This window comes from Arvicanthis niloticus, chromosome 15 (genome assembly GCF_011762505.2).
Source record: "Arvicanthis niloticus isolate mArvNil1 chromosome 15, mArvNil1.pat.X, whole genome shotgun sequence".
Lineage (NCBI taxonomy): Eukaryota > Metazoa > Chordata > Mammalia > Rodentia > Muridae > Arvicanthis > Arvicanthis niloticus.
The window spans coordinates 37887450-37912697 of NC_047672.1; the positions used below are offsets into that span (position 1 = coordinate 37887450).

A 25248-nucleotide genomic window follows, 5' to 3' on the forward strand; every position below is an offset into this window, starting at 1 on the left:
CAGGACTAAGTTCAAGAAACTCGAGGCACCTGCGGCTCTGATCGAAACCATGTCGGCCGACCTTTCTCTCCAGCTAACCTAGACCTTCCTGACAGGCGGCCTGAGAGTCCCACTTCAGTGCCTGACAACCGTTGTCCAAGCGGACCGGACGCTCCGCGAAGGTGAGGTCTGCTGCAATTGGGGAGCCTCTGGCTCGATAGTGCCAAAGACCCTCCAGCTTTGCCTCTGTCTGAGTCTGCGCACGCGCGACGTGGTCATGGGGGCGGGGCGAAGTACTAGCCTACAACAAGACCTCAACCCGGCTGAGCCTGGCCGCTCCCGGAAGAGGGCGGGGCCTGGAGCAGACACGCCCCGGCGCGCAGCAAGCGAGGGGGGTGTCCGGCCGTGCCGAGTTTCCGGCGCGCTCCCCCGCGTCCCGCGTCCCGTGGTCTCGTCCGCCCCCGCTGCCATGTTGGATTGTGCGGCTACTGCCGCCGCCGCCGCCGCCGCCAGAGGACTAGAGGAATAAGGAGTTTAGCGCAGCCGCCGGAGTGTGAGGACAACGACCATCCGGTCGGAGCCGAACAGGGCGGGAGTCCGAAGCTTCCCTGTCGGCGCGCGGCCCGAGGGCGCCCGCGGTCGGCTCCTTCCCTCGGCCTCCGCGCGCCGGAGGAGCGTCGGGATGCTGCGTCTGTGACCGCCGGCTCGCGCCCCTGTCACCCAGAGTGGGACCGAGTGCTCGCCCACCGCCAGAAGAGAAGACCCTGGACGCTCCATCCCACCGGCTACACCATGAGCTCGGGACAGCAGCCCCCGCGGAGGGTCACCAATGTGGGCTCTCTGCTGCTCACCCCGCAAGAGAACGAGTCTCTCTTCTCCTTCCTCGGCAAGAAATGTGTGGTCAGTGTCCGAGAGCCCTGTAGTCCACCCCCAACGTCTCCTGGCGGGTTCGGGCTGGGGGACTCGATAGTAGGAGGGAGAAGGGGGCGGGCTCGGCACCGCTGGGGTGCTGCTGCGGGCCAGGCCTCCAGCCTCCTGGGCCCCGGTGGCTACCCTAACTCTGCTTCCCGGGCGCAGGCCTGCCCGGCCGGGAGCCACCTCCCCCAGCTGCTTGAGAACAAGGGAGTGTCACCTCCGTAGGCCTGCCCAGAAGCCCAGGTCGGCCGGCCCGGGTCCATGCCCTTGCGGCAGGTTCAAACTTTACTCTAAGACCACAAGGGAATTTTCTTCGTGCATCAGCAGCTTAATCTCAGGACAGGATCCCAGCATTGGCCCTTGCTTTACTTCCTACTTCTGGATCTAGGTTATCTTCCTTAACAATGCTAGAGGTTTTAGGAGTGAATAGATGGGAAAAGAAACGAATCGGATTTTCGGTCCCCCTTTAGGATTTCAGGAGAAAGATAAAGTCGAGTGCAGGCTCATGGACACTTCGGATCAGAGCAAGGGCAGGAAATGCGCCTGCTTCCCATTGCAAAGGTTTATTTCTCTAGCAGAAACTAGGCCTAGTTTCTGCTCTCCGCTCCACTGTTTTTCGTTTTTTTTTTTCTTCCTTGCCTTGGTTAGGGCTGCGGGGGGCGGTGGGGTGCTGCTCTCTCCGAAGCCATGAGTAGGGAAGCGGCAGTTCCTAATAGTTCATGGCCTTTGTGAAAAGTGGTTCTGAATTTGGTGCTGGGAGGCCCATCCCAACCCCCAGATGGTGCATTGGGAGGGAGCAATTCTGTGGGAAGGGGAATGGGTGTTGTTGACGGAAGCATTCATTACATTGGCTGTAGGCATTCCTAGGGGTGGGAAGGTTCGAAGGCCTTATCTTGATCCTTCTGAGGTGACTGAGTTGAAAGGGGGATTGTTGGAATGCTGGCTGGCTCCCTTTCTGCCCTCTGTTTGCTAGCTCTTTCAGAGAGTGTGCCTCTGGAACCCGAAACACCCAGAGAAGTTTGAGCCGAGCAGAACCATTTCATATCTTCACTTAGCAATGTTAGATATGTCAAAATCAGGCTACACCTGCGGAAGAAGTTAGGAGTAGACAATTTCTGGAAAGTTACCAGTTTAATTGTTAACTTTATGAGCTCACGGTTCGTATCTACTTTTGGAAACTAAATCATTCCATTGGACTTAAGATGTATTTCTTGTTCTAAAATTTAGACTTTAAAGAACACTTCGTTCACTGACTAAAAGTAGAAAACAGTGGTTCAAAAAAGGAGAAAAAAGAATTCAGGAGAAAACTTTAAAGATAAACCAAGTGCTTCTATAGTTTTTAAACAAATGAGAAAATGGAGCTCTTGGCCCCAAGTCACATAGTAATTTAGGAATGTAACTGGAACTATATGCCCAGTTACTTTGTACTTTCCACTACATCATGTTGTTTTGTGAAGATGTTTTCCCCTTATTGATTTGTCTCTCAAAGTGGTGTTAAAGGAATAACTACTTCATTTTTTACATAAAACTAATATAATTAAAATGTAAGTTTCTTAAAACAGCATTAATTTTTGCATGTTTTCCAGTTTAGGAAAATCTCCAGCTTTTTAAATATGAGCTGCCTGCGAGCAGTAGAAGTCAGCTTTGCTGGTTAGTTCTTTTAGTGTACAGCCTACCAAACATGAAGTAGCTCACTGTGTTCACACACCAGGCCCATGAACTTCAGGCACGGCAGACATTCATTTGTGTTTTAGTATACTCATAGCTCAGAGCTTAACCGTAGTGTTTACCCAGGGATTCACGGAAATGACAGATGTGGGAGGTTATTTCTATAGATGACGATAACGTGGCTCACTGTAAGCATAAGTGAGTTACTGAATCGGTTACAAGCAGTCAGTGCTCAATTTCTTTACATCATATATTATTAATCAACTTTACCTTTTGGATTGCAGTAACTTAAAACTACATAGTTGTTGCCTTCTCTTGTGAAAATTAACTGTAAAATACGAGCCTTTGGCTTAATAGAGAACAATGTAAAATGGTGTTTTTGGAATAATCTTTATAGGCTTTGCTGCCTTTTTTTGTAGTTGAAAACAACAGTGAAATGAATTCTTATAAATCGAGCAATAAATTTACAGGTCAGACCAAATATAGTAAGCAGATACATTCAGAGCTCTATCTACAAAGTTAAGAAATGAAACCATTGTATGGTGCCAGATTTTAACAAGTTTTCATTCCTCCTTTCATTGAAAAAAAACATGCATTGGGTAATTGAATGTTGAAGTCAAAAATCAAGATTGATGCTTGCCCTCAAGGAACTTGATGTCTGAAGAGGGAAACAACATGTAAATTGAGTCAGTCAGTCCTTCACAAAACAGACAAGATAGCTTTGTAGTCTAGTCAGGCAATGTGGGTTCAAGCTCAGGGTCACTTTGAACAAGCCCCTTACCTTCCTCTTCTGTCTTTGCTTTTCTCCCTGTAACATTAGAATGCTGTTTCATGCAGTGGTTGTGCTGGTTGGGAGTATATATAAATATCTGAAAACTTGTTAGAAATGGATGGAGAACCATTGAGTGACGAAAGAGTAAAGGGAACGTTTGATAGAATGGGCAACATCTGAACAAGATTACCAGGTGCTAACTAGGTTGAAAAATGACTTGGGAAATTAGAGTTTGTTAGGGAACAAGGATTTTTGCCTATACTTTCGTTCGTATGTATGTATGTATGTGTTGGAATCACTGTAAAAATACTAGATGTGTGGGTAGGTTCAGTTCCTTGATAATTAGGTTTCCTAGGTCTGAAGTAGAGCTTGATCGTTTGTTTTCTTCTTTCTGTTTTTAATCAAGCTTAGTGGGAACATTTGAATGTATACTATAGTTTGAGAGTAGAAGTTCATTTCTGTGGATAATTCTAGAATTGCCACATTGGAAACATTTGTCACATTGGCAGTCAAAGACTTTCTTTTGATCGAGTTTGTGTTTTGTGAGTTAAAGTTAAAACAGGTACTTTTAGTGTGGCATTTGTCTTAAGATGTCAAGGTACATTTCATAACTAAGACAGGTACAGTTGAGGAAGCACTATTAGTAGAGAGCCATATATAGATCAGGGTTCACATTAACAGTGTACCTGGGATAAGGTGAAGGCAGTATAGAAATGACCTATGGTTGGTGAGAGGGATGACAAAGGAGATCCTGTAGGTGTTTGTAGATGCCCCATAAAATAATAATGGGCCTGAACTAAAACAGTTTATAGGTAGAGGATTCAAAAGACTCCTAGAATGATTAAACCCCGCTTAGATGTAGAAGGTGAGGTAAGGGAATTGCAATAAAGGCAGACATTAAAGGAGAGCAGAGACGTATGAAGACACATACATTTCTCATATTCTGGAAATAATTGGTTTTATGGAAAAAGTGACTCTTAGAAATCTGTTGCTATGGTATAGTTTTAATAAATAGACTTTATGGAAATTTGGGTTTCATTTAAACGTAATAGGTGTTATAACCTGTGTGGAATTAATAGTTCTAATGGTATCATTATCAAGTATAGTCTCATAAACTTTCAAAGAGCAAGATTCACTTAGTGTAAAGTACTGTTGACTTTCAGGTAGAGTGATAGCTAACTGGTGTAAGGAGTGTGTACGTTCGTCCTTGCCATGTGGAGTTTAATATGTATAGTCCCAAGTAAGGGGCGGGGGTGGTCTGGGGAGTCAAACCTGCAGCTAGTCCTGTCTAGCCTCCTTTTTCTGAGTGGTTTGAGGCTGGTGAAGATTGGCCTTTTTTTTCCTGCCATATACATCTGTTTGTGTTTGTTTGTGTGTCTGTCTGTCTGTCTTGTCTGTCTGTCTCTCTTTCTCTCTCTCCTGTTTCTTTCTTGTCTTGTTTTTCACTATTAGCGATTATTAGATCTTTTTTTAATCAATAAGAATTTTACCTTAATTCCTTTACTTTCTCAGCCTTTGTTTTTATTACTCATCTCCATTAGTTAAATTCTGTTTCCTCACTTTGTATATGCAGTTCTGAGAGATGGACCTAACACTTTGGTATTTTTCTATAATTTTCACATCTCAGGTGAATGTATATACTTCTTGATTGAATAATTGTAGTTGATCATTTGATTCAGACTTAGGAACCTAGTCAGCATTTCTCACTGTGTGATCAAATTGTAAAAAACTTCATATTCTTGGCAAATATTATTACCTGGAGTTCAGTCTTTCTTCATAAAGCAAAATGGTTTCATTCTCCTGCTAAGCTAATATTTTGTTGGTGATGGCCTGAATTAAGTCAAGAGTGGTAGAAGAAAGTAGGATACGCCTTTCACTTTGAGCAATGAGGAAAGAAAGCTAAGATTCACTGAACTTGGAATATACAACCATGAAAAGTGCCCTCCTCAGTTGTAGGAAGAAGGTAAGGACCAGTATGATAGTGTGGACTCAGTGACAGAGAAGGGAAGAGTAGAGCTTACATTGTAAAGCCTGCTCTTCTTCTGTAGAGTGGGCATATTTTCCAACCTTTGCATCTAGATCTATAAAAAGGTCTTACTAAGGGTTTTAAAGAATTTCATAGTCAGGTAAATCATGTAAGAATGGGTGCCACCTATGAAGTACTTTAGGAATCCTTAGAAGCATATGAAGAAAGTTGTTATGATGGCAAAGAGATTTTAGAGCACAGATAGCTCTGAGTTAGGTAAATCAGTTGTAGCAGTTTTGTTTTAAGTCAGTTAAGTATGACGCCTATAAAAAAAAAAAAACCTTTAAATAGACCTCTTAAGTCCGTCTCTGTCCCCTTGTTCTGCCACTGTTGGGCTAATTCTTTTTCTTTTATGGATAGTGTTGGGTATTTTATTTAATATACACTATTACAAAAGTCCTTTAGCTTTAAAATACTACTTAGAATTACTACAAACTTGTTCAGTCAAGAAATAAAGTCTACTGGAGTAATACAGAAGACTTGGCTAGGACCTTCATTATCACTTGTGTTAGAATCTGTTGGCTGAAATCCTGAAGAAATGGATTGCATCCTGTAGTGCTGCTGAACAGTGTCTGTCATGTAGTCAGTATTATGTGTATTCAGAAAGGTCTCTGTAGCCCAGACTAGCCTCAAACTTGGGATATAGGTGTGACTAAACTTTAATTCCTGATTTTGTGCTTCTAGCTCCAGAGTTATGGGATCATAGATGTGTAACTGTGACGGCCTAACCTTGTGTGAAGCATGGTATAATTTCAAATGTATAAAACCTGGGAAGAGTTAAGATTCAAATGAAAGACATGCTGGTAGTATCTCATTTGTTTTATTTCTGTCCATATTCCACAGAATTTTAAATAAATGATTTTAATGGAAGTGTGGACTTACTTTTTTCAATTTTAGGTAGAAAAATAATTTTAAAAGAGTAGATAGAATTGAGCTTTGTTATATATTATTTTATAGCTCTAAAAGTCACAGCTTTCTTCCCACATTTAATAACCTAGTATTATGAATGTGATTTCGTTTTTACTGTAAAGATACTGGAAGCAACACAAATCAGTACATTCTTATTTACCTTTATAAGGTGCACTGTTAGTTTTATGTGTAATTTTTATTGGCTTAAAATAACCTAAAATAATAGTTGTTTAACTGGTACTAGTTATTAACTAGAAGCTCTTTGGTATCTTCAACTGTATTCATAACTAGTGCATATCAAGAATGACTCTTGTTTATTTACTACATCACTATCAATACTTGTAGAAATAGGAGATGATTCCATCATTTTAATGGTAATAAATGATAGTAGAAAAATACATAGCAAACTCCAACCTTACTTTTTAGTTTTGTGTGTAAGTGTGTGACACAGTGATAACTGGCCTAACATATGGAAGGTTCTGGATTTTCAGGTTGGCCAGAAATAGTCAGGAAAATTCCCTTTGGAAAGTAGGGCCAAGTAAAAGCTGTGTAGTGAGTTTATAGTTTAATTCTCATTACCATTTCAGTATTCTAGATGCTAGGGTTCCTTTGTAGTAGTAATTTGTTTAGATTTTCAACTTGTCATTGAAGATTTTCTAAAGGAATCACATCTGGAAAAGAATGCTCATTAAAGATTTGCTAGATTGAAGCAAAAGGGAAGTGAAAAAGAAGTCCAGGAATACATGATAATGTATTGGGATTATCACAAAGCTAAATGCTCAGTAACAGTTTAAAAGCCTTTATTTACAAAGTTAAACATTTCATCTTAGGTTTGAAAAAGCTGGGAATATTTCCAGATAAAATATTTGAATTAAAGAATTAAATCTTTACATTACTATTAATGATTGAGTATAGAAGGTCTCAAGGTTACAGAGAACAGTGTGGTCCTTGTTTGACTTGGCCAGCACTGGAGTAGGATGACATTCTACTTTCCTGGTTGCTGTGACAAAATGCCGGACAAAAGCATTTTGCAAAACGAAATGTGTATTTTGGCTCACAATGTGAGGGTGTGGCTTCTCCTAGAGTGGCAGTCAGAGCAGGTTAGCTGTGCTAGCAGGCCAGTGAGTCCGTGGAGGGAGGATAGGCTGCACAGATGTTACTTCTTGTCTTGATTTCTCCTTTTGTAATGTTTATTCAGTTCAGGACCCCCCACCCCCTTGGTTGTTGCCCATTTAGGATGGTTTTGCCTTCTTCCATTAAAGCTGTCTGGAATGCCCTCACAGGCACTTCCAGAATTTGTCTCCTATGTCATTCCAAATCGAGTGAAGAGGACAGGGAAGATTAATGATCACAAGTTGTTTCCATAAGCAGTTGAAGGACTAACGAGATGCTTAATTTACCAAACAAACAAAAAAGACAAAACAAAAACCCCAGTATTTTTTTACATATTACACAGATTGCCTTTTTTTATGCTAGAGGTATGTTTCCTTGTCCACTTATATCTATTTCATTCTTTTATTCTTGCATTTAATGCCACATTACTACATTGTATGAAGGTATCGTTATATGTAATTTATTGGTCTCTATTGATATAACAGGTGCTATATTAACCAAGTACCATAAACCAGGTAATTTATAGAACAGTGTATTCTCTCATTGTTCTTGATCGAAATCTAAAATCAAAGTACTAGCAGAGTTTGTTCCTCCTGGAGAAACTGAGTGTGAATCTATTTCATACCTGTTTTCTAACTTCTAGTAATTACTGGCAATCTTTAAGGTTCCTTGACTCCATCCAGTTGCCTTTACAAGTAACATGGCATGTTTGTGCTCATTCTATCTTCTTCATTTACAAGGACACCAGTCACATTGTGTTAGGGTCAGCCTTGATGACCTCATTTTAACTCGGTTATATTTGTAAAAGCCCCCTTTCCAAATAGGATTACCTTCACAGGTGTGAGGGTTAGTGATTCAGTGTAACTTTTGAGAGGACACAATTCAACTTGATATCAGTATGTATTTTGACTTTCAAAAGAAAGTTTTTGTAATTTAATAAACATTCAAATGTGTCCTTTCCAGTGTTTATATAGAATAAGTTGTAAGAAATAAAGCTAGGACACAAGCATTACCTCAGCAGATAACTGCCTAACTGTCTTCCAAACAATTGTTACAAACTACCTTTTCATCAGCGACAGGACGGGTATTTTAAAAATGTCTTACAGGTGAAAGAATCTCATTGTTTGATTTGTAGGTTTAGTGAAACTGAACAGCTTTCATATCTGTTGAGCACACATATTCTTTTTAGGCCATTTATTTTCTCTTAGAAATATGAAAGAACTCTTGGTATTGGATAGTAGTTCATATCATAATATTTTGGTAAATTGTGGTTTACCTTTTGCTAAAATTATCTTGATGCTAATGGTCACTGAATAAGTATTACATTTTCCTGTAGGTGTTACTGTAATTTTATATCTTTTTCCCCTTCTATTTCAAGAGCTTTATTTTCATTTGGGGGGTCAGGGGCTCCAGGGCAGTTACAAAGTTGTTTAGTGGCAGGAGAGACTCAGGCATCAGCTGACTGCTATAGCGCACAGGAGCTTCTGGTAGTCTTCCAGGACTTCTGGTAGTACTTAAGGATGTACTTCTTAAACTTCCCCAGGGACAGCTGGGGCCTGGCCAACCCCATCTTCTTAAGCTTCACCTCCTCATCCTGGAAGTGGCTCTTAGGGAAGTTGTAGAAATGAGATCCTTAGGTCAAAACCCAGGACAAAAAGATCCAGAACACACTGGTTCAGGTTCTCCACACTCTGCTTTAAACCCCCCCCCCCCCCCCAAAAAAAAATCTTGAGAAGGCTTCTCTACACCTCCTGAAAAGCTCAGCTACCAGCTGTTTTGCATCGTGTATAGACAATCCAGGAGCTCTCTTTCTCATGAGTTTAGGAAGAAGAAACCCATCACATTGTCTAAAAGAAATTGTAGCCCAGAGAGAGGCGGCTGTAAGTTTCCTGAAGGTACAGAATAACTAGCAGTTTACTGTAGCCTCCACCTCTGATCATTAGTGATATGCAGTGTGGAAGATAACCACAACTAGATGATGGTGACTGTTTCTGGGGCTGGCAAGAAGGTGCTGCTAGAGAGAGTGGAAGGCAGTTTTAAGTTTAAAAGGAGGGAGTACCCATGTTTGTTCTGTAGAAACACTGTTGAAGCAAGACACAGATCTAGGACCTAGGATGACCAGCCTTGTTATGTCAATATTTTTTATTTAATATATTTACTAATTTATCTTTTACCTTTTGAAAATGGTGCTTCAAATTTTTGGGTTTTAGTTGGACTTAAAGCTAATTTTATATTCTCTTCTATTTCTTTCATTTGCTTGCTTCTTGTCTTCAATGAGTATAGCTTTACAGTGATGATACAGCTTGATTAGAGTAAGGCTTTTATTATACTTCAGTGTTTCCTGTTACATTATTTTGCTTGTACTTGGTACCTAGTACTAAGTATTCTTAGTAGAAAAGAGTATGCTCTTTCACTAGAAAGTAGTTGTTTGATTTACAATAACATTGCATTTTAGGTTAACTAGAAAGAATTGATACACTGGAGCTTCTTATTAGTTTTCTTTCCTGTTGCTGTGGTAAAGGAAAGGACTCACAAAAAGCAACTTAGGAAGAAAGAGTTGACTTTAGCTCACAATTTAGATTACAGTCCACCATAGCAGGGAAGTCAAGTCAGCAGATATTTAAAGTGTTAGTCACATTAGATACACGGTCAAAATCAGAAATTAATGCATGCATACTAATTGCTCAGATTGCCTTCTCTCTCTTAATTCAGGACCCAAACCCAGATAATAGTGCTACCTACTTTGAGGTTGGTCTCAAATCAGTTAACATAGTTAAGATTGTCTCAATAGACATATCCACGGGCCAGCCCAATCTAGACAGCCCTTCAGTTAGACTCTCTTGTCAGGTGATCTTAGATTGTGCCAAGTTGATAATTAAAATTCAGATTTCCTTTGCAGTTTTGTAACTTTCTTAGGCACTAGACATTTAAGTTCAAAAATATTGCTCAGATATACTTCTTTAAATAATATTTAAACATAAGTGTGTGTATATACAGACACTGAACTGCCTAGAGTTAACAGAGTGTTCTTCTTGTTTTTTTTTTCCTCCTGTGTGAATTAGGCTCCACATGAAGATCTTTCTCTTGAGTTGCTTGACTCCCATCCTTTTTTATGCATATCTACATATCTCTCTATATATCTGCATTCTAAAGGCAGTTATATGAAAAACAGATATATCTATCCCATGTTTTTTAAGAGTATTTTTTTCATTATTATGGAGTCATTAATGGATGAAAAGCAGACTAAAGTAACAGATTAACAGGTCCCAATGGCTGTCAGCAGACAGACAGCTCATCTAGACTGCTGTGTACTCCCCTCACCCTTTCCTACATTATGTTAAAGGTGCTGGCTCTTCATCATTATATGTCTATCATGTAGTCATTCTAGGGAAAGATTGAGCACTAGTATTATTTTTTGAAACAATCAGCTATTAGTTTCATTGATTTTAGTTTCATTGATTGATTCTACTGTTTTGTTTTCTTTTTTTTGATTTCTGTTCTGGTCCTATTATTTCCTTGTGCTTAATTTGCATTTTCTAGGTTTTTCTTATAGTAGCAATTATTGAACTAATTGATGCCTATACTTTTATTTTTAAAAAGTGAGTATAGGGGCAGAAAGCTGGCCTATCAGTTAATATTTGCTACTCTTGGAGAAGACTTGGGTTCAATTCCCAGCACCCATATGGCAGCTTACAACTGCCTGTGTCTCTAGTTCTAGAGGATCCAGTGCTCTCTTCTGACCTCCTTGGGCTTCTAAATGTACATGGTATCCTTACATACATTCAGGCAAGTATACATAAGATAAAAACAGGTATTTTTTTTAAAGTAAAAATTTATTGCTGCATGTTTCCTTCTAAGTACTATCTCATGGGTTCTCACTCATGTTATAGTGTGATCAGATTGGACCAGTAGTGTTCAAGTCCGCTTTACCCTTCGTAATTTAAGGCTACTTTATGTAATTTTTTATTGCCTCAAATATTTCAGAATTATTAGGTGTGTAAGTATTTACAGTTGTTATGTCATGTTGAATTAACCCTTTTGGCATTGTGAAGTGACCTATATATGCCTCAGAATACTTTTATCAAAAATCAGCTTTGTCAGAAATTAGTATTACCACTGCACCTTCCTTTAGCATGGAGTTATAGTCTTTTTGCATTCTTTCTTCCTTAGTTTCAGTGTCTTTATTTCTGGTGTGTGTTTTTTGTAGACATGATAATAGTTATCCTTAATATCTGGAAGAGTGAGTTTTTTCCCCACACATAATATCTGTCTTTTGGACTACTGTTCAGATTTTTCTGTTACTAGTTGTATTTTTGAGGAATCTATTAATGATGTTCCTTTGTGTAGTTTGTTTAATGTTTTTGTGCTGGTTTTTGTTGTTGTTTATTTTTTGGGCATATAGTTTATACTAGTTTGTCAATTTTGGAAAAATTTTGGAGATTGTTTTTAAATGCCACCCTGCCCTCATGAACATCAGTCACACATGTGTTAGACTGCTTAAAAGTTGTCCTGTACATTACTGCTGCCCTGTTTTTTTTTCCTTTTTTCTCTCACTTTGTATATAATAGCTATTACTATGTCTTAAATCAATATTTCATCTGGCCTTGAACTCAAAGAGATCCACCTGCCTCTGCCTCCCAAGTGCTGGGATTAAAGGCTTTTGCAACATACCTGGCCAACATATCTAATCTAGTATATGAAATACAATATGATGTCATTGTATCCTAAGGCCAATTTTTCTGACTGGCTTTGGTCTTTGGTGGAGCTATGTTCTTGCCTTTTTTTTTTTTTTTTTTTTTTTGTATGCTTAGGAATTTTTAATTAATGCCAAGTATTCTAAAGTTTTACTAGCTTTATATTTTTGATGTTTTTAAATATTTTATGTTGGTACACATTCTGTGTGCACGTGCTATCACCTCCATATAAATTTGCTGCTGTCTTAGTTACTGTTCTTTTACTAGGAAGAGACACCATGACCAAGGCTACTTATAAAAGAAAACATTTAATTGGGGCTTGCTTACAGCTTCAGAGGATGAATCTGTCTGTGATCACCATGGTGAGGAGCATGACAGCAGTAGCTGAAAAGCCACATCTTACAGACAAGTTGAAGGCAGAGAGAGGGAGAGAGATAGGAACTGGCATTGGCCTTTGGAATCTCAAACTCCACCCCCACCAGTGACATAACTCCAACAAGGCCACACCTAATCCCTCCCAAAGCAGTTCCACCAACTGGGGTTCAAGTATTCAAATATATGAGCCTATGGGGCCATTCTCGTTCACATCACCACAGCTGCCACTATTTTTACTAATTTAAAAAGCTATAATAATAGTTAAATAGCTGTCGTCATTGAATATGTTTCTTTTACCAATCAAATTATTATCTTTATTATATCAATTAAAAAAACAATATATTACATTTTTCATTTAGCATCCTTTGTATATATTTGAATTTCTGTCTGTCTTGGTTCCTTTTCGTTTTTAAAAATAAAAGTCATGTTATTGAAAATAATTTACAAGTATAATATATATCATATAGTTGTATTAATGTAGATACTCAAACAAACTCTTGCCCAAACCCAAAGTCTCTATATCTTAACGTTAGTTCCTTTTCTTCTATCTCTGATCATAAGCGATTTACTTAAGAATGGTTTATGTAGGCTCACTCCATTAAGGATTTAGTCCAACACTGGAGAAGTGTCAAGGCAGCAGGAACTCAGGGATGATGGTCATGCTGCATCTCAGCCAGAAAGCAGTGCTGTATATGCTGCTGCTCATCTCTTTGTCCCTGTTCTGTGGTTGGAGACCTTGTGCCATAGAATTAATTAAGGATGCCTCCTGTGTTGAGCGGTGGATAACATGTCAGTTACTCTGATCTAGAAAATACTTCAAAGGTATGCCTTAAGATCAAGTTTCTGTGGAGATTCTAAGTTTTCACATTTACTTACTTTGTGTTGGGTGTTGGAGAGTGCATAGTGTGAGTGTGCTACAGTGGGTGTGGAGGTCAGAAGACAACCTGAGGGAGTCGGTTTATGCTTTGTACCATATGAGTTCCAGGGATTGAATTCAGGTCCTTAGCCTTGGCAACCTTTAACCCATTGAGCCAGCTAGGCAGCCCTTTGTGGAGATTCTAAATGCCAGCAAGCTGACAACCAAAATTAGTGATCACAGTGGTTTTAATTATTTTCCTACTCTAAAGAACTTTTGGCATTTCTGGTAAGTCTTACTGGTAACAAATTCCCTTAATTTGTGTTTGAAAAAGTATTTACCTTTGATAAACAGTTTGCTGGAAACAGAATTCTAAGTTGAAGTTTTTTCCTAACATTTTAAGTACTTCATTATTTTGAATGTTTGCATGATTTCTGAAGACAGTCCATTGCTTATCCTAGAATGAGAGGATATTCTTCAATGAACTCATCTTCAATATGTGCTTCAAATTGAAGCACATTTAATGAATCTTAACTTTTGAACCTATCTAATAATTACTATGTTTTTCCTAGTTTTTTGAGAAAACTACAGGGAAGTTTATGAGGCATTTTCTCTCTTTGATTAATTGTATTCTGACTGTAATTTCATTGTGGCCCAAATCTGTGCTCATAAGTGCCCGGCCAGTGTCAATTGAATTTGGCTGTCAGGAACTCACAATTGGAATATGTGGAGATCAAAAGTAGCTTTGTGCATGTACTCGTGTAATTCTTACCAGAGGACTCATGTTAGTGTAGCAGTTTATGCTGATTTTGGTAGTATTCCATAAGCTCTCTCCGCCCAACCTGTTCCTTTCTAAAAACAAGCTTCTTCTCGGAGTGCTAGGAAACAGCTTACAGTAATCCAGAAAGTTATGCAATACACAGCTGGGAGGTTTGGGAAAGGCTCTGGTAGCAGTCAGGTGACTTATTTTAAAATTGCTTTTTTCTCATTAAAAACAGTGCCTATTACTAAAGATTTACTGTTGTGATGTTTGTTGCCTGATAGCCACTAATCATGTAGCTTTAGACAGTTGAAAGGTGGTTATTCATTCAAACTGAGATGTTGAGGACGATGAAGTATGCTCTGAATTTCAAGACTTGAGTACAGAAGGAATGCATCATGCTACATCATGACACTGATTAATGTTGACATGCAGGAACTTTGCTTTATTTCAACAGAGATTGCTAAAAGTCATTTCACTTCTATTTACATCATGACTACTTAAACATTTGAAATCTCATTTATCTGCCATGTACTGGGCATACTCAGGCAGGTTGCAAAGTAAAGTCAACATCAAAGCAGTAACAACCTATGAATCTTATGCAGAAGTAGTGCTTATGCTTTTGTTCTGACCTTAACAGGCTTTGTTTTACATGAATTACTAAATAAAAGACACCACACATACTTCACTCTCAGATGGCACACCCTGTAGGCACACTCATCCTTTCTTTTATGGACATTGTTTCATGTCAGTGGGCGTGTCATTACCAAAAGACATAATAATTAATATGTGGAGTTAATGCTTCCTGAGAGAAACATTAAGTTTATACATTTCAACACAGTGTTGTGTTGTAGGAAAGTGACTTTTTTGATTTGATTTGGTTTTCTTGTTTTGTTTCTGTTTTGGGGGCATAGGGGTAGGGTGGGCTGATAGAAGTGGGAGACAGAACTAGGAGAAACAAGATCCCTGAGGCCAACTGGCTAGCTAGACTGAGTCAGTAGCTTAGGGTTCAGTGGGTAACCCTGCTTCATTAAATACTCTAGAAAGGGACTGATGAAGGTACCCAATGTTTCCTTCCAGTGGTCATGTACACATATATGCAAATGAGTATACTGCATGGACATGTGCAAAAGATTATTAAAGTATAATTTATATAATATAAAGTATGCAGATAACAAGTGATACACTATATAATCGTTATCTTCAAAATAAGTTTAAGAATATCTAATGCCTCGAATAGAGTGTTTCTATCCAATTGTTTTTTGGTGGGTTTTTTTTGTTGTTGTTGGTTTGGTTTTGGTTTTTTGGGGTTTTTTTGTTTGTTTGTTTGTTTGTTTGTTTGTTTGTTGTCATTAAGGGTTTGTTTTGCCTGCTTTGGCTTTTTCACTCAGCATATTTTAAGATTCATTTACTACTTAGGTTTTCATTCTTTGCTCAATAATAGTCCATTGATAAATACCTTATGGTATGTTTGTTTATTCTCATATTTAAACCATCTATGGTTTTGAATGGAGTTACTTACAGTATTTACTGATGAGGCTGCCATAATTGTTTCACAAACTTTATATACATCTTTGTTTCTAATGAATACCTGAAATAATTCCATTACCAAAGGATAGACATATATTTCTCTTTATAAAGAAATGTCAGCTAGTGGCCCTGCCAGTTTTGACCTTCCAGTGAAGTTCAGCTGTTTTCTCTTCAACATTTGCTGGGGTCTGTGATTTGGTTGCTTATGGAATGGTCCCCCAAGTGATTCTTACTTGTTCCCCATTGATGACTGCTAATGTAGATGGCTCTTGACCATTTGGGCATTTTGTTCTTATTCATTGGCTTGTCTGCTCTGTGTGTGTGTGTGTGTGTGTGTGTGTGTGTGTGTGTGTGTGTGTGTGTGTGTGTGTGTGTGTGTGTGTGTGTTTGGACATATGGCAGTACTTAGAAATGTGCTTCTAGCATTGTCTCACTAGGTTAGTCCAGTGATGTCGTTTTGGTTGGTTACTCTTTTTAATGATCATAACGACTACTTTTTGCTTTTTAAAAATGTTTTTTGATTGCTAAGATGTCTTGGCCTATGCTGAATTCACAATGACAGCCTCTTAGAAGTGTAGTGATTCTAAGTTTTTCTGTTTAGTTTTATTATTTACCATTTGGTTTTCACACAGAGTGCAGTAAAAGAGTTCTGTGGGGTGATTGTAGGAATCTTTCATTGCAGATATATGTTTTTTCTGTTTGCTAATTGAGTACTGCAGTTTGTAAAGCTTTTCTTCATTGAATTGGAACATTTTCTTGGAGCTTTTTCTGTTGCTTAATAGGCTTTTGTCCTGTTAATTTGTGCTTTTAAATTTTTTGTTAGTATAATACTTATTTGTTTATTGCTTACTTATCCTAAATCTTAAAATCAGTTATGGTAAGTCATACTATTTTTTTCTTTGTCCTGTTGTTGAGCCAGCTTATCTTCCTGGGTAAGTAAACTGTGTGTGGTTATGATTAATATTTCTGTGTTGGTACAGAAATACTGGTTTCTCAGCAGATTAGTAAACATGTTTTAATTTTCTCTTGTATAAAACCAGTTTCTTCTAGGGCTAATAATTAAGAAATACAAGTAAGTTTCTTAGCACATCTTGATACAAGTTCTGTTCTAATCATGACACAGGTTCCATTCATTCTAAAAAGTTGGTAATAGTTTTATTTGGAATTCTGTAGAGGGAAAAAAAAAATCTTAAGATATTTCAGAGAAGTAGTTTCTGTTTTAGAAAGACCCCAAAGTAAATTAAGAGCAGCGCTTCAAGTGTAAAATGGATGTAAATCTCACTTTCTGCATTTACACATATTATACCTGGGTATGTCTCCTCAGTGGCAGTGCACTTGCCTACCAGGCCTGAGACCCTAGGTTCAATACCTAGCACCACAGCAGGGACTGGGTGGGGGTGGGGGTAATTATCATGTTTTCCATTTAGCTCATTTCCTTCCTTTACATCTATTTTATCAAATACAAAACCTGTTGTATTATTTAACCTATATTTGTATATTAATACATACCAAGCAAGAAAAATTCATGAAGCAGAATAAACTGGAGGCAGAGTACCTCTGAAGGGGCTATTATAATATCTCTGCAAAAAGAAGTGTAAGTTTCTATGTTGGTACAGAATACGGCTGAGCATCGCGGGCTCCATCGCGAGGCATTTTAATATCACGTCTACTCCCTTCTATGACAACACGCATATTACTAAACATGTTTTAATTTCCTCTTGTATGAAGCTTGCTTTCTCTGCCTGCTAGCTAAATACAAATGCAAGTAAAGTTAAGCAGCATATATAGAAGGTGGAACAACACTTTCTTTATCATTGGTTTCTTCCAAGAGTTTTTTTTTTTTTTTTTTTTTTTTTTTTTTTTTTTACAAATAATGAAACTGACTTTGACTGGCTTAATCAAAAAGGAATTTATTGGCCACCACAGGATCTCATGGAATCCAAAATAAAGTAACAGTAAATCTTCAACAACAGCAGGAGGCTGGGATGCTCTGAACAAAACAATAGGAATCAGTGGAACCTTGATCAGCTCCCCTATGTTGCTTGTCATAATCCATTGCTACTAGAATTAAGAAGTTACTAGGAGCTGATCCAAGTTGAAAGAAAGAAAAGAAAAGCAAGCCCTTACCTTAATTCAAGGTCATTAAAAGTTGTCTTATGTGGTTATTTCCTCTTAGATTAACATTCCTTCTCTGTGTCTTTCCACTTTGATTGTTTATGTGGAAGTACAAAAAAATAAAACATGGTTGTACATATATGTAGGTACCTGTCTATGGCTATATTTAAGGACTTGGCTAGTAGAGAGTTACAAAACATAGAATGGCAAATATAAAATTAGGATTTAAAGACAGTTACTTTTACTTGTTCTGATTTAAGAGTTGAAAAGACTTGGCCTTCATTGTAGATAGGCCTTTACCTGTAGGAGACAAAGCTTGCTTATAACTGTAGCCTCTGTGGCTATGTAGCATGGCATTAAGCAATCCTTACTTTTAATTTCTAAGCATGTGCCTTTTTTTTTAAATTGTAGGACACAAACTGTCTTATTCTGGTGTATTTTAGATGTTTTTTTTTTTTTTTTTTTTTTTTTTTTTTACCATAATGACTTGCCTTTAAGAATTCTTACAGGCCAATCACAACTCCTGCCCCCCTTTAAAGAAATACTGTATATTATTTTGCTTCTGTAATACATTTCTCATTCCTCAGAAGCTTCTAACTGCAGTGTTTTGTGGTTTTGCTGCTGTCCTATAAAAACAATTATTGTTGGAGTACTTCTGCCTGTGTTTTCTACACATCCAGGCAATGCTATGCCATGGCAGCAAAGCTCTTGATTGGTTCTTGTTCCCAGAAATTGCTAGTGTCTGTGCCCCTGGTGTGAAAACCCTGGCTAGCTGTACTAATGATCATCATTTTTTTCCCCAGATGAGTTAGTTCTGTTTTGAGCATGTGATGGCTTTTTGTCTCATCTACTTCTTGGTATTTCCTATCCACTAAAGAGTTAGCATAACTCCAACCCTGACCCTTTGTAACAAACCAGTCCCCTGGAAAAGGTTCAATAAAAGAGGAGTCACTAGCTTCCATTTTCTCTTCCTCCCCCCCCTTTCCTTCTTTCCTTCCCTCCCTCCTTTCCTTTCTCCTTCCTTTCTTAAGAAAGGTTTATTCAGCACACTGCAATTACTCAATTGTAGGGGCATAAGCATAGAGGAATTGCCTCTGAAAGAGGGTGGGTTATGGGGACTTTTACTTAAGAACTATTGTCATTTGGTTAGGACAGCCCACCATGCAACTCCTGAACACAGACCCTGCCATGGAAAGGAGAGCAGTCTTGATGGGTGGACATTTGTTTGTAGGCAGAGACCACACCTGATTATATCATTCAGCTACTCAGTTGATGGCAAAGAAGCATGGACAGACAAACTTGTACTGTGGAAACTTCCTGGTAGGGGCTTGTTCTGTTTTGTTGAGTTATGGCTTTCGTTCTAAATTTCTCCATCAGAGTAAACAGTTCAATTTGGGGAAGCTGATTGGAGGTGTTTTCCTCATTAGTTTTTTGGAACTGAGCAGGGCAACTCACGGAGGACCACCCCATCTATCATTTGTCAACCCTGTCAAGGTCTCTGTGGGGAACCTTAAAAAGAGAACTATACTTTAGTAGAATGCCTTCTTAGCTAACCCAGAAAGCTACAGGGATTCTGGGATGTCCCATGGTGAGACCTAAAAGCCTGTCAAAACTTCATATTGAGATGGAACTGTCGAGCCTAGTATGCTGTCAGTCCTGGGCAAAAGTCCTTGAATAAAAAAGATCAATCTCAGGAGGGCTGACCAGAAGAAAAAGGACCATGCTTCAGCCTGTGTGGCAGAGTCCTACAGTCCTTCCTGGGAGTGGTAGAAGATTAAGACAAACACGTTTTGGGGGTTGGTAAGAGATTAAGAAAGACACAAGAAGCTGAAACTGGGATCTGGTGGGCTGTGTATTTGGATGGAGATATATCAACCTCTTAGATATTCAGTACATTTACATGAATGAGGAAGCGGGTTAGATAATCTTAGTGGGTGTTAGATAATCATGATCCTACAGTCAATCATTAGGACCAGGAACCTGTGGTTTCATCACACATTGATTTTAGCTAAAAGTCAACTGTTTGTCAGCATCTATACTAGGACCAGGGAAGGCCTTGCCATTCCCCTAAGCCTGACTCAGGCCTTGCCATTCCCATCTGAAGTATTGATGTCCCCGACACGATAGTGTTCATGGCATGAATGCTCATTCTGGGGCATGCTTAGTCCCCACGCTATAGGGTGTTGTCCTAGATAGTTTTGTCAATTTGACATAGCCTAGAGTTATCTGAGAGGACTACCTAGATCAGATTGCCTATGAGCATGCCTGTATGGGATTTTCTTGATAATTGATGTCGGATGGCCCAGCCGTCTGTGGGCAGTGTCATCTCTGACTGGTGTTCTTGAGCTGTATAAGAAACCTAGCATGAACCTGTGACCAAGCCAGCAAGCAATGTTCCTCTATGGTTGCTGCTCACAGTCTTGTGTGAGATTTTTGACTTCTCAGTGATGTGGACTTTGTCAGTATGTTAGCCAAACAAACTTTTCCCTAAGTTGTTTTTTGTCATAGTGTTTGTCACAGAAATAAGAATGAAACTAGAACAAGGGTACCTGCTGCTAGGTGCACAGTGAGAGCAAAGACTGATGGAGAGGAAGAAGTCAGCCCTTCTATCTAGAGTAAGAGTCTAGGACTCTCCCATTTCAGCCCTTCAGATTTTACCGGAGAATTGCCTTGGCCAGAGATCTGGGCTAGTGATTTTTATTAGCTAATTTTCTGTTGCTGTGAGAAAACAACATGACCAGAAGCAACGTAAGAAGTGGTTGATTTCAGCTTTTGATTTCAGAGGGATAAGAGCCTACCGTGGCAGGGAGGCATGGTAGAAAGCAGCAAGCATGGTGGCTGGAACATGAAGCTGAGAGCTCACAGCCTTAACTACAAGTATGAAGCAGAGAGCAAACTGAAAGGACAGGGCTGTAAACTCTGAACACCTATAAACAGTGCAGTACTTCCTCTAGCAAGGCTATGCCACCTTCACCCTCCTGAACAGTGCCACCAAACTAGGGAACTTAAGTATTCAAGTATCTAACTTGGGGAATGGGGGAGGGGAGGGAATTCAAACCACCACTCCAGGACAGGGATGCCCTTCCAGTGAAAGACCTGTTAAAAAGATACTTGGTCTTAGGGCTACAGGAGTTACCTGTACAGCAGGGAAACTTAAAATATACCACTTACTTGGGCATCCAGCCATGGTGGGGTCACCTCAGGTATCTTCAGGTAGAGAAGACAGTACAGAAGAAGAAGAGATCATATCACTCACCTCTCAGGGTGGTGGCAAGCATGTACAGAAGTAGGTGGCCCAGGCTGAGTCTGGAGAGTTGAGGTTACTGCCCTACTTACTGGCCACTAAACATAGCAAGAAGTAGCCAGCCTTGAGTAGATTTGGTCATTTGACAAGAGTAGAGGAAGACAACTTTATTGAGTACACTAGAAGAAGCAAGCAGTAAGCAAGGGCTGTAGCACAACAACTTCCTGATTTCTTGTGATTGAAGCTGATTAAGTTGTCTTGCTAGACAGACTTATTGCATATTTTTTTCAGTATGTCAAATAGTAATATATGTGTAGGGATGGGGGTTTGCTGGGATCAACCCCAGGTTGTATTAAGCAAAGTGTTTTACCAAATTGTTCTATCATTTTGCTTTTAACCTTTGTATAATTTGTGCCTTTAGGGGATGACAATCTGGTAGTAAGACCTAAGTGATTGCAGAAGTACAAAGAATAAACCTTTCTCAGACTAAAAATGGGTATGTGTTTCACATTTAGGAGCACACATTGTTAGAGACAGGATCAGAACATGAGAGAGGACCCTGACCACTGATACAGTTTTTTGTATCTTATGCCCTGTAAGTATGGGGCTGCAACATACAATTCTTGTTAAGACTGAAACCTATTTCCTTTAGCATTTTGTTCACACTCTGTACTGATCAGACATATGGAAATTCATTTTAATAAGGATGTCTTAGGGTTTTATTGCTATGAAGAGACACCTTGACCCCAGCAACTCTTATAAAGGAAAATATTTAGTTGGTGCTGGCTTACAGTTTCAAAGGTTTAGTCCATTTGACATCATGGCAGGTGTGCAGGCAGACATGGTGCTGGAGAAGGGGCTGAGAGTTCTACATCTAGATCTGAAGGCAGCAGAAAGTGAACTGGCTTGAGTTTCTAAGACCGCAAAGCCTCCCCCTAGTGATACAACTCCTCCAACAAAGCCACACATGGCCATATCTCCTAGTAGTGCCACTTCCTATAAGCACAAAGGACTACCAGATTGGTAGACGATCCATACATAACTCAGGTTAGATGAGGAGTGATTAAAATAGTTTGAGCTGGGGAAGAGATGACCTAGTAAGTAAAGTTACTGAAGGTACATCTTTGTTACTCACCCCTCTACAGTAAGGAACATTCTATAAATGAGGGATACCTGTGTGTTGATAGTTCTGCTATTAGTTACAGCAATATGCCTGTTACAGAGCAGATACTCTATAGAAATGGAAATGAGAGTAAAGAATACAGTGTGGCTGAGAGTTGCCAAAAAAACAGCTAAAAGACTCAGTAAGTATTTTCTAGATGAACTGCTAAATAGCAAGGTACTCTTACTGTTGGAACATAAAGGTATTTTCGAGTTTTGAACATCCAATACAAATCATATTTTTTTTAAAAAAAAAAAAATGCTGTAAAATCACTTACTAACTATGTTATCTGAAAGATTCTTATACCAGTAGGGAGAATCTCTTCCAACCAACATTCATCAGTGGTTCCTGCCTATCTTTATCTAGTTGATTTTGAAATTGCTGGATAGTGTTTCCCTAAGTGGGTGAGGTTACTTAGTATTAAGAGTTATTTCATTGTGATTTGGAAAATAGATTTAGTTGTCACTTTTCCCTAGATACAAGATTCTCTTTTAGTGTTTGCGTTGTTTTTTTGTTTTAAGCCAATATAAGATTTGTGTTTTTTATGTGGTTTGGAGGGACTCCCCTCAAGAAAAGGTATCAATGCTAAATATAAATTTAACATGTATTTAACAAAATTCAGAAAGACTCTTACAATATATTGCTGGCCTTAAGTGGAAGTGGTCTGTGTACTTGAAAACATGTATGATGAGGTGACAAGAACACTTTGTTTGACTCTGACATTCTGCAATAATCAGATTTCCAGCAGCCACTATGTCTGCCTCACCTTGTTGTCCCAAACTGTGCCCACAGGGAGTGCATGAGAGAAGCAGTAGTAGTTACCTCCACTACCCCTGCCCCCAGGCCTTGGTATCAGGATTTAAATTGGAACTGGTAATATTAAGCTTCGTGAGCTGAGTTGGAAACCTTGAAGACCACCTTCATTCCTTGAAACTTCCAATCCAAACTTGAGGATTTACCATAATCCAACAAACTTCAAGAGGGTGTTTTTACCCTGCCTTAGCTCAATTAGTTCCCAAGTAAAGACAGCATCGGAGCTGAGCAGATATCAATAGCAAATATCAAGATATCCATGGCTATTTTGTCTACTTCCTGTAAATTAACCCGGAAATATGACTTGCCGGGTTCCATCTGGGACATTCTGTTTGCCAGCCCTCTTGGCCACGTTTTTATGATTCACCTACCCCATGGTGTCTTCTATTTTCTCCACCTTCTCTCTTTTCCCTTCCTGGTCTCTGCCTCAGACCCCAAGCCTGGGAACAAAAACCCTACCCACCTCTCTTTTGCCCAGCTCTAGGCTGTAGGCACCTTTATTCAACCAATAGTTTTAAACTAAGGAGCAAGGTTACATAGCATCTCTTGGTATACAGGGGAATCTGTCCCCTAATCCCTGGGGCCAACCAGTCCTTGGGGGCAGTATTTAGTATTACAACATAGCAAAAGACCACACCTCCACCCACCCCTCTTACCTGTGTCTAAGATGACTCTCTCCAGAGGTAAACTCAGGAGACTACAGCAAACCTTGCCATTGGTAGTTAACAGTGACTGTCATTGTGGATGCAGGTAATTCTAAAAATCAAGGTAATTTGCAGTTTGTTATGAATTTACGTTTTCAGCACCTCCTGAGACTTGAGTAAGGGTTGTAACTTTTGAGCAATCTTACTCTATATAACATACTGCTATCAGTGAGGGGTTTTGTTTTTTTGGTTTTTTTGTTTTTGTCTATAAAGTGTTTCTTTTAGAAATGTCTTCTTCCCTCAAATCTGTTCTGGTAGTGGTCGTAAGGCCCAAAGTTTTTGTGATTTATTGCAAGTTGAAAGTGCATGTCTGTTATAACCAAAATAGAGAAAAAAAGCTAGAACTATTTGTTAGAGGTAATGGGTTCTCTAGTATAAGTAGTCTTCAGTGTCTCTTCCCATTGCTGCAAACAAGCCACCTACTTCTTCATGACTTGAAACAGTGCCAGTTAATTTCTCACCATTTGGCAGATGAGCTCATCATTGGTGTCACCTAATTTTTCTTTGATCTCAGGTTTTTAGAGCAACTCTGCGTTCCAGGAAAACAGAACACAATATACAAATAATTTCCAAACATTTACTTATTTGCTTGCTGATGTACTTTTGGCCAAAACAAATTATATGGACAGTTCCAGGGTGAGCAGTAAGAAGGCGGGTAGGAGCATGGCTGGCGAGGCATCAGGAGCCAATCTGCAGTCAAGATTTCCAAACTATGGCTGTTTATCTATAGAGCCACTGAGTTAAACTGAGTTTGGTGTTACTTTAGTAGTAGTGTTAAGTTTTCCCCTTCCATGTTTCCTTTACTCCCCTCAGTGCCCCAAAGTGCCCAAGCGCCTTCCCCCTCTGTTCCCTGACCCATCACTTTTCATCTTTTAGGTAAAATAGTACTTCAGGAAACCCTTTCTTTTATATTTAGGTTTTTATGTTTTTCTTGCATAACCACATTTCCACAAGTTACAGTGATCTTAGACTACATGTTACACGGATTAAGTCTGTCCACTTTATTTCTGTATTCAGCTCCAGTCAGACTCCTGCCTTCCCCTATACTTACTAACCTGCATATGTAGTAGATATCTAATAAATACTTGGTAAATCAATATCTTCCATAGTAGTTTCTACATAGCTAATGTGCAGTGATCGAGTGGCTGAAGATGATTTTCCTCATTGTGTCTGATCCCAACTTAGTGGGTGTTTTTGTCTGGCTCTGTTGTCTTCCCTTGGGATTCTGTTTGTCCGTTTTGCTTTTTCTCTTCCCAGGCAGCTTCATCTTTACTCATGTTGCTGTTGTTTGTTTTTATGTTTTAACATTCCAGATTCTGATTTGAGGTTGGTGTTAAACAAAAAGTATTGTTTACTCTAGAACCTCTTTACTGAGATAGATCGTTTTATAATTACAAGAATTCAACCAAATATTTAGTGTTTGCTTACTTTTCTGCTTTTTATATTCTATTGAGTAGAATTTCATTCCCAGTAATGATGAGTTTATTTCATGTGTAGGTGTGGAGAGTAGTATTAGTATCAAAATCAGAACATACTATTTTTAATTAAATATTTGTATATGTTGCATACAGAGTATGGCTAGACTGTAAGTACAGGTTTGGAACTATATTTCA

General features: G+C 39.0%; 1 protein-coding gene across 2 annotated transcripts in view; it reads left to right on the plus strand.

Annotated features, from left to right (window-relative positions):
• Positions 1–388: 388 nt before the first annotated feature.
• Positions 389–25248, plus strand: part of Wasl (WASP like actin nucleation promoting factor) — a 54935-nt gene continuing 30075 nt past the window's right edge. The window contains exon 1 of one of the 2 annotated variants that reach the window (XM_034518993.2): positions 389–879. In XM_034518993.2, coding sequence (XP_034374884.1) covers positions 772–879 — 108 coding nt within the window. In that variant the 5' untranslated portion in view covers positions 389–771. The remainder of the gene's footprint in view (positions 880–25248) is intronic. The other variant, XM_034518994.2, reaches the window with a different exon arrangement.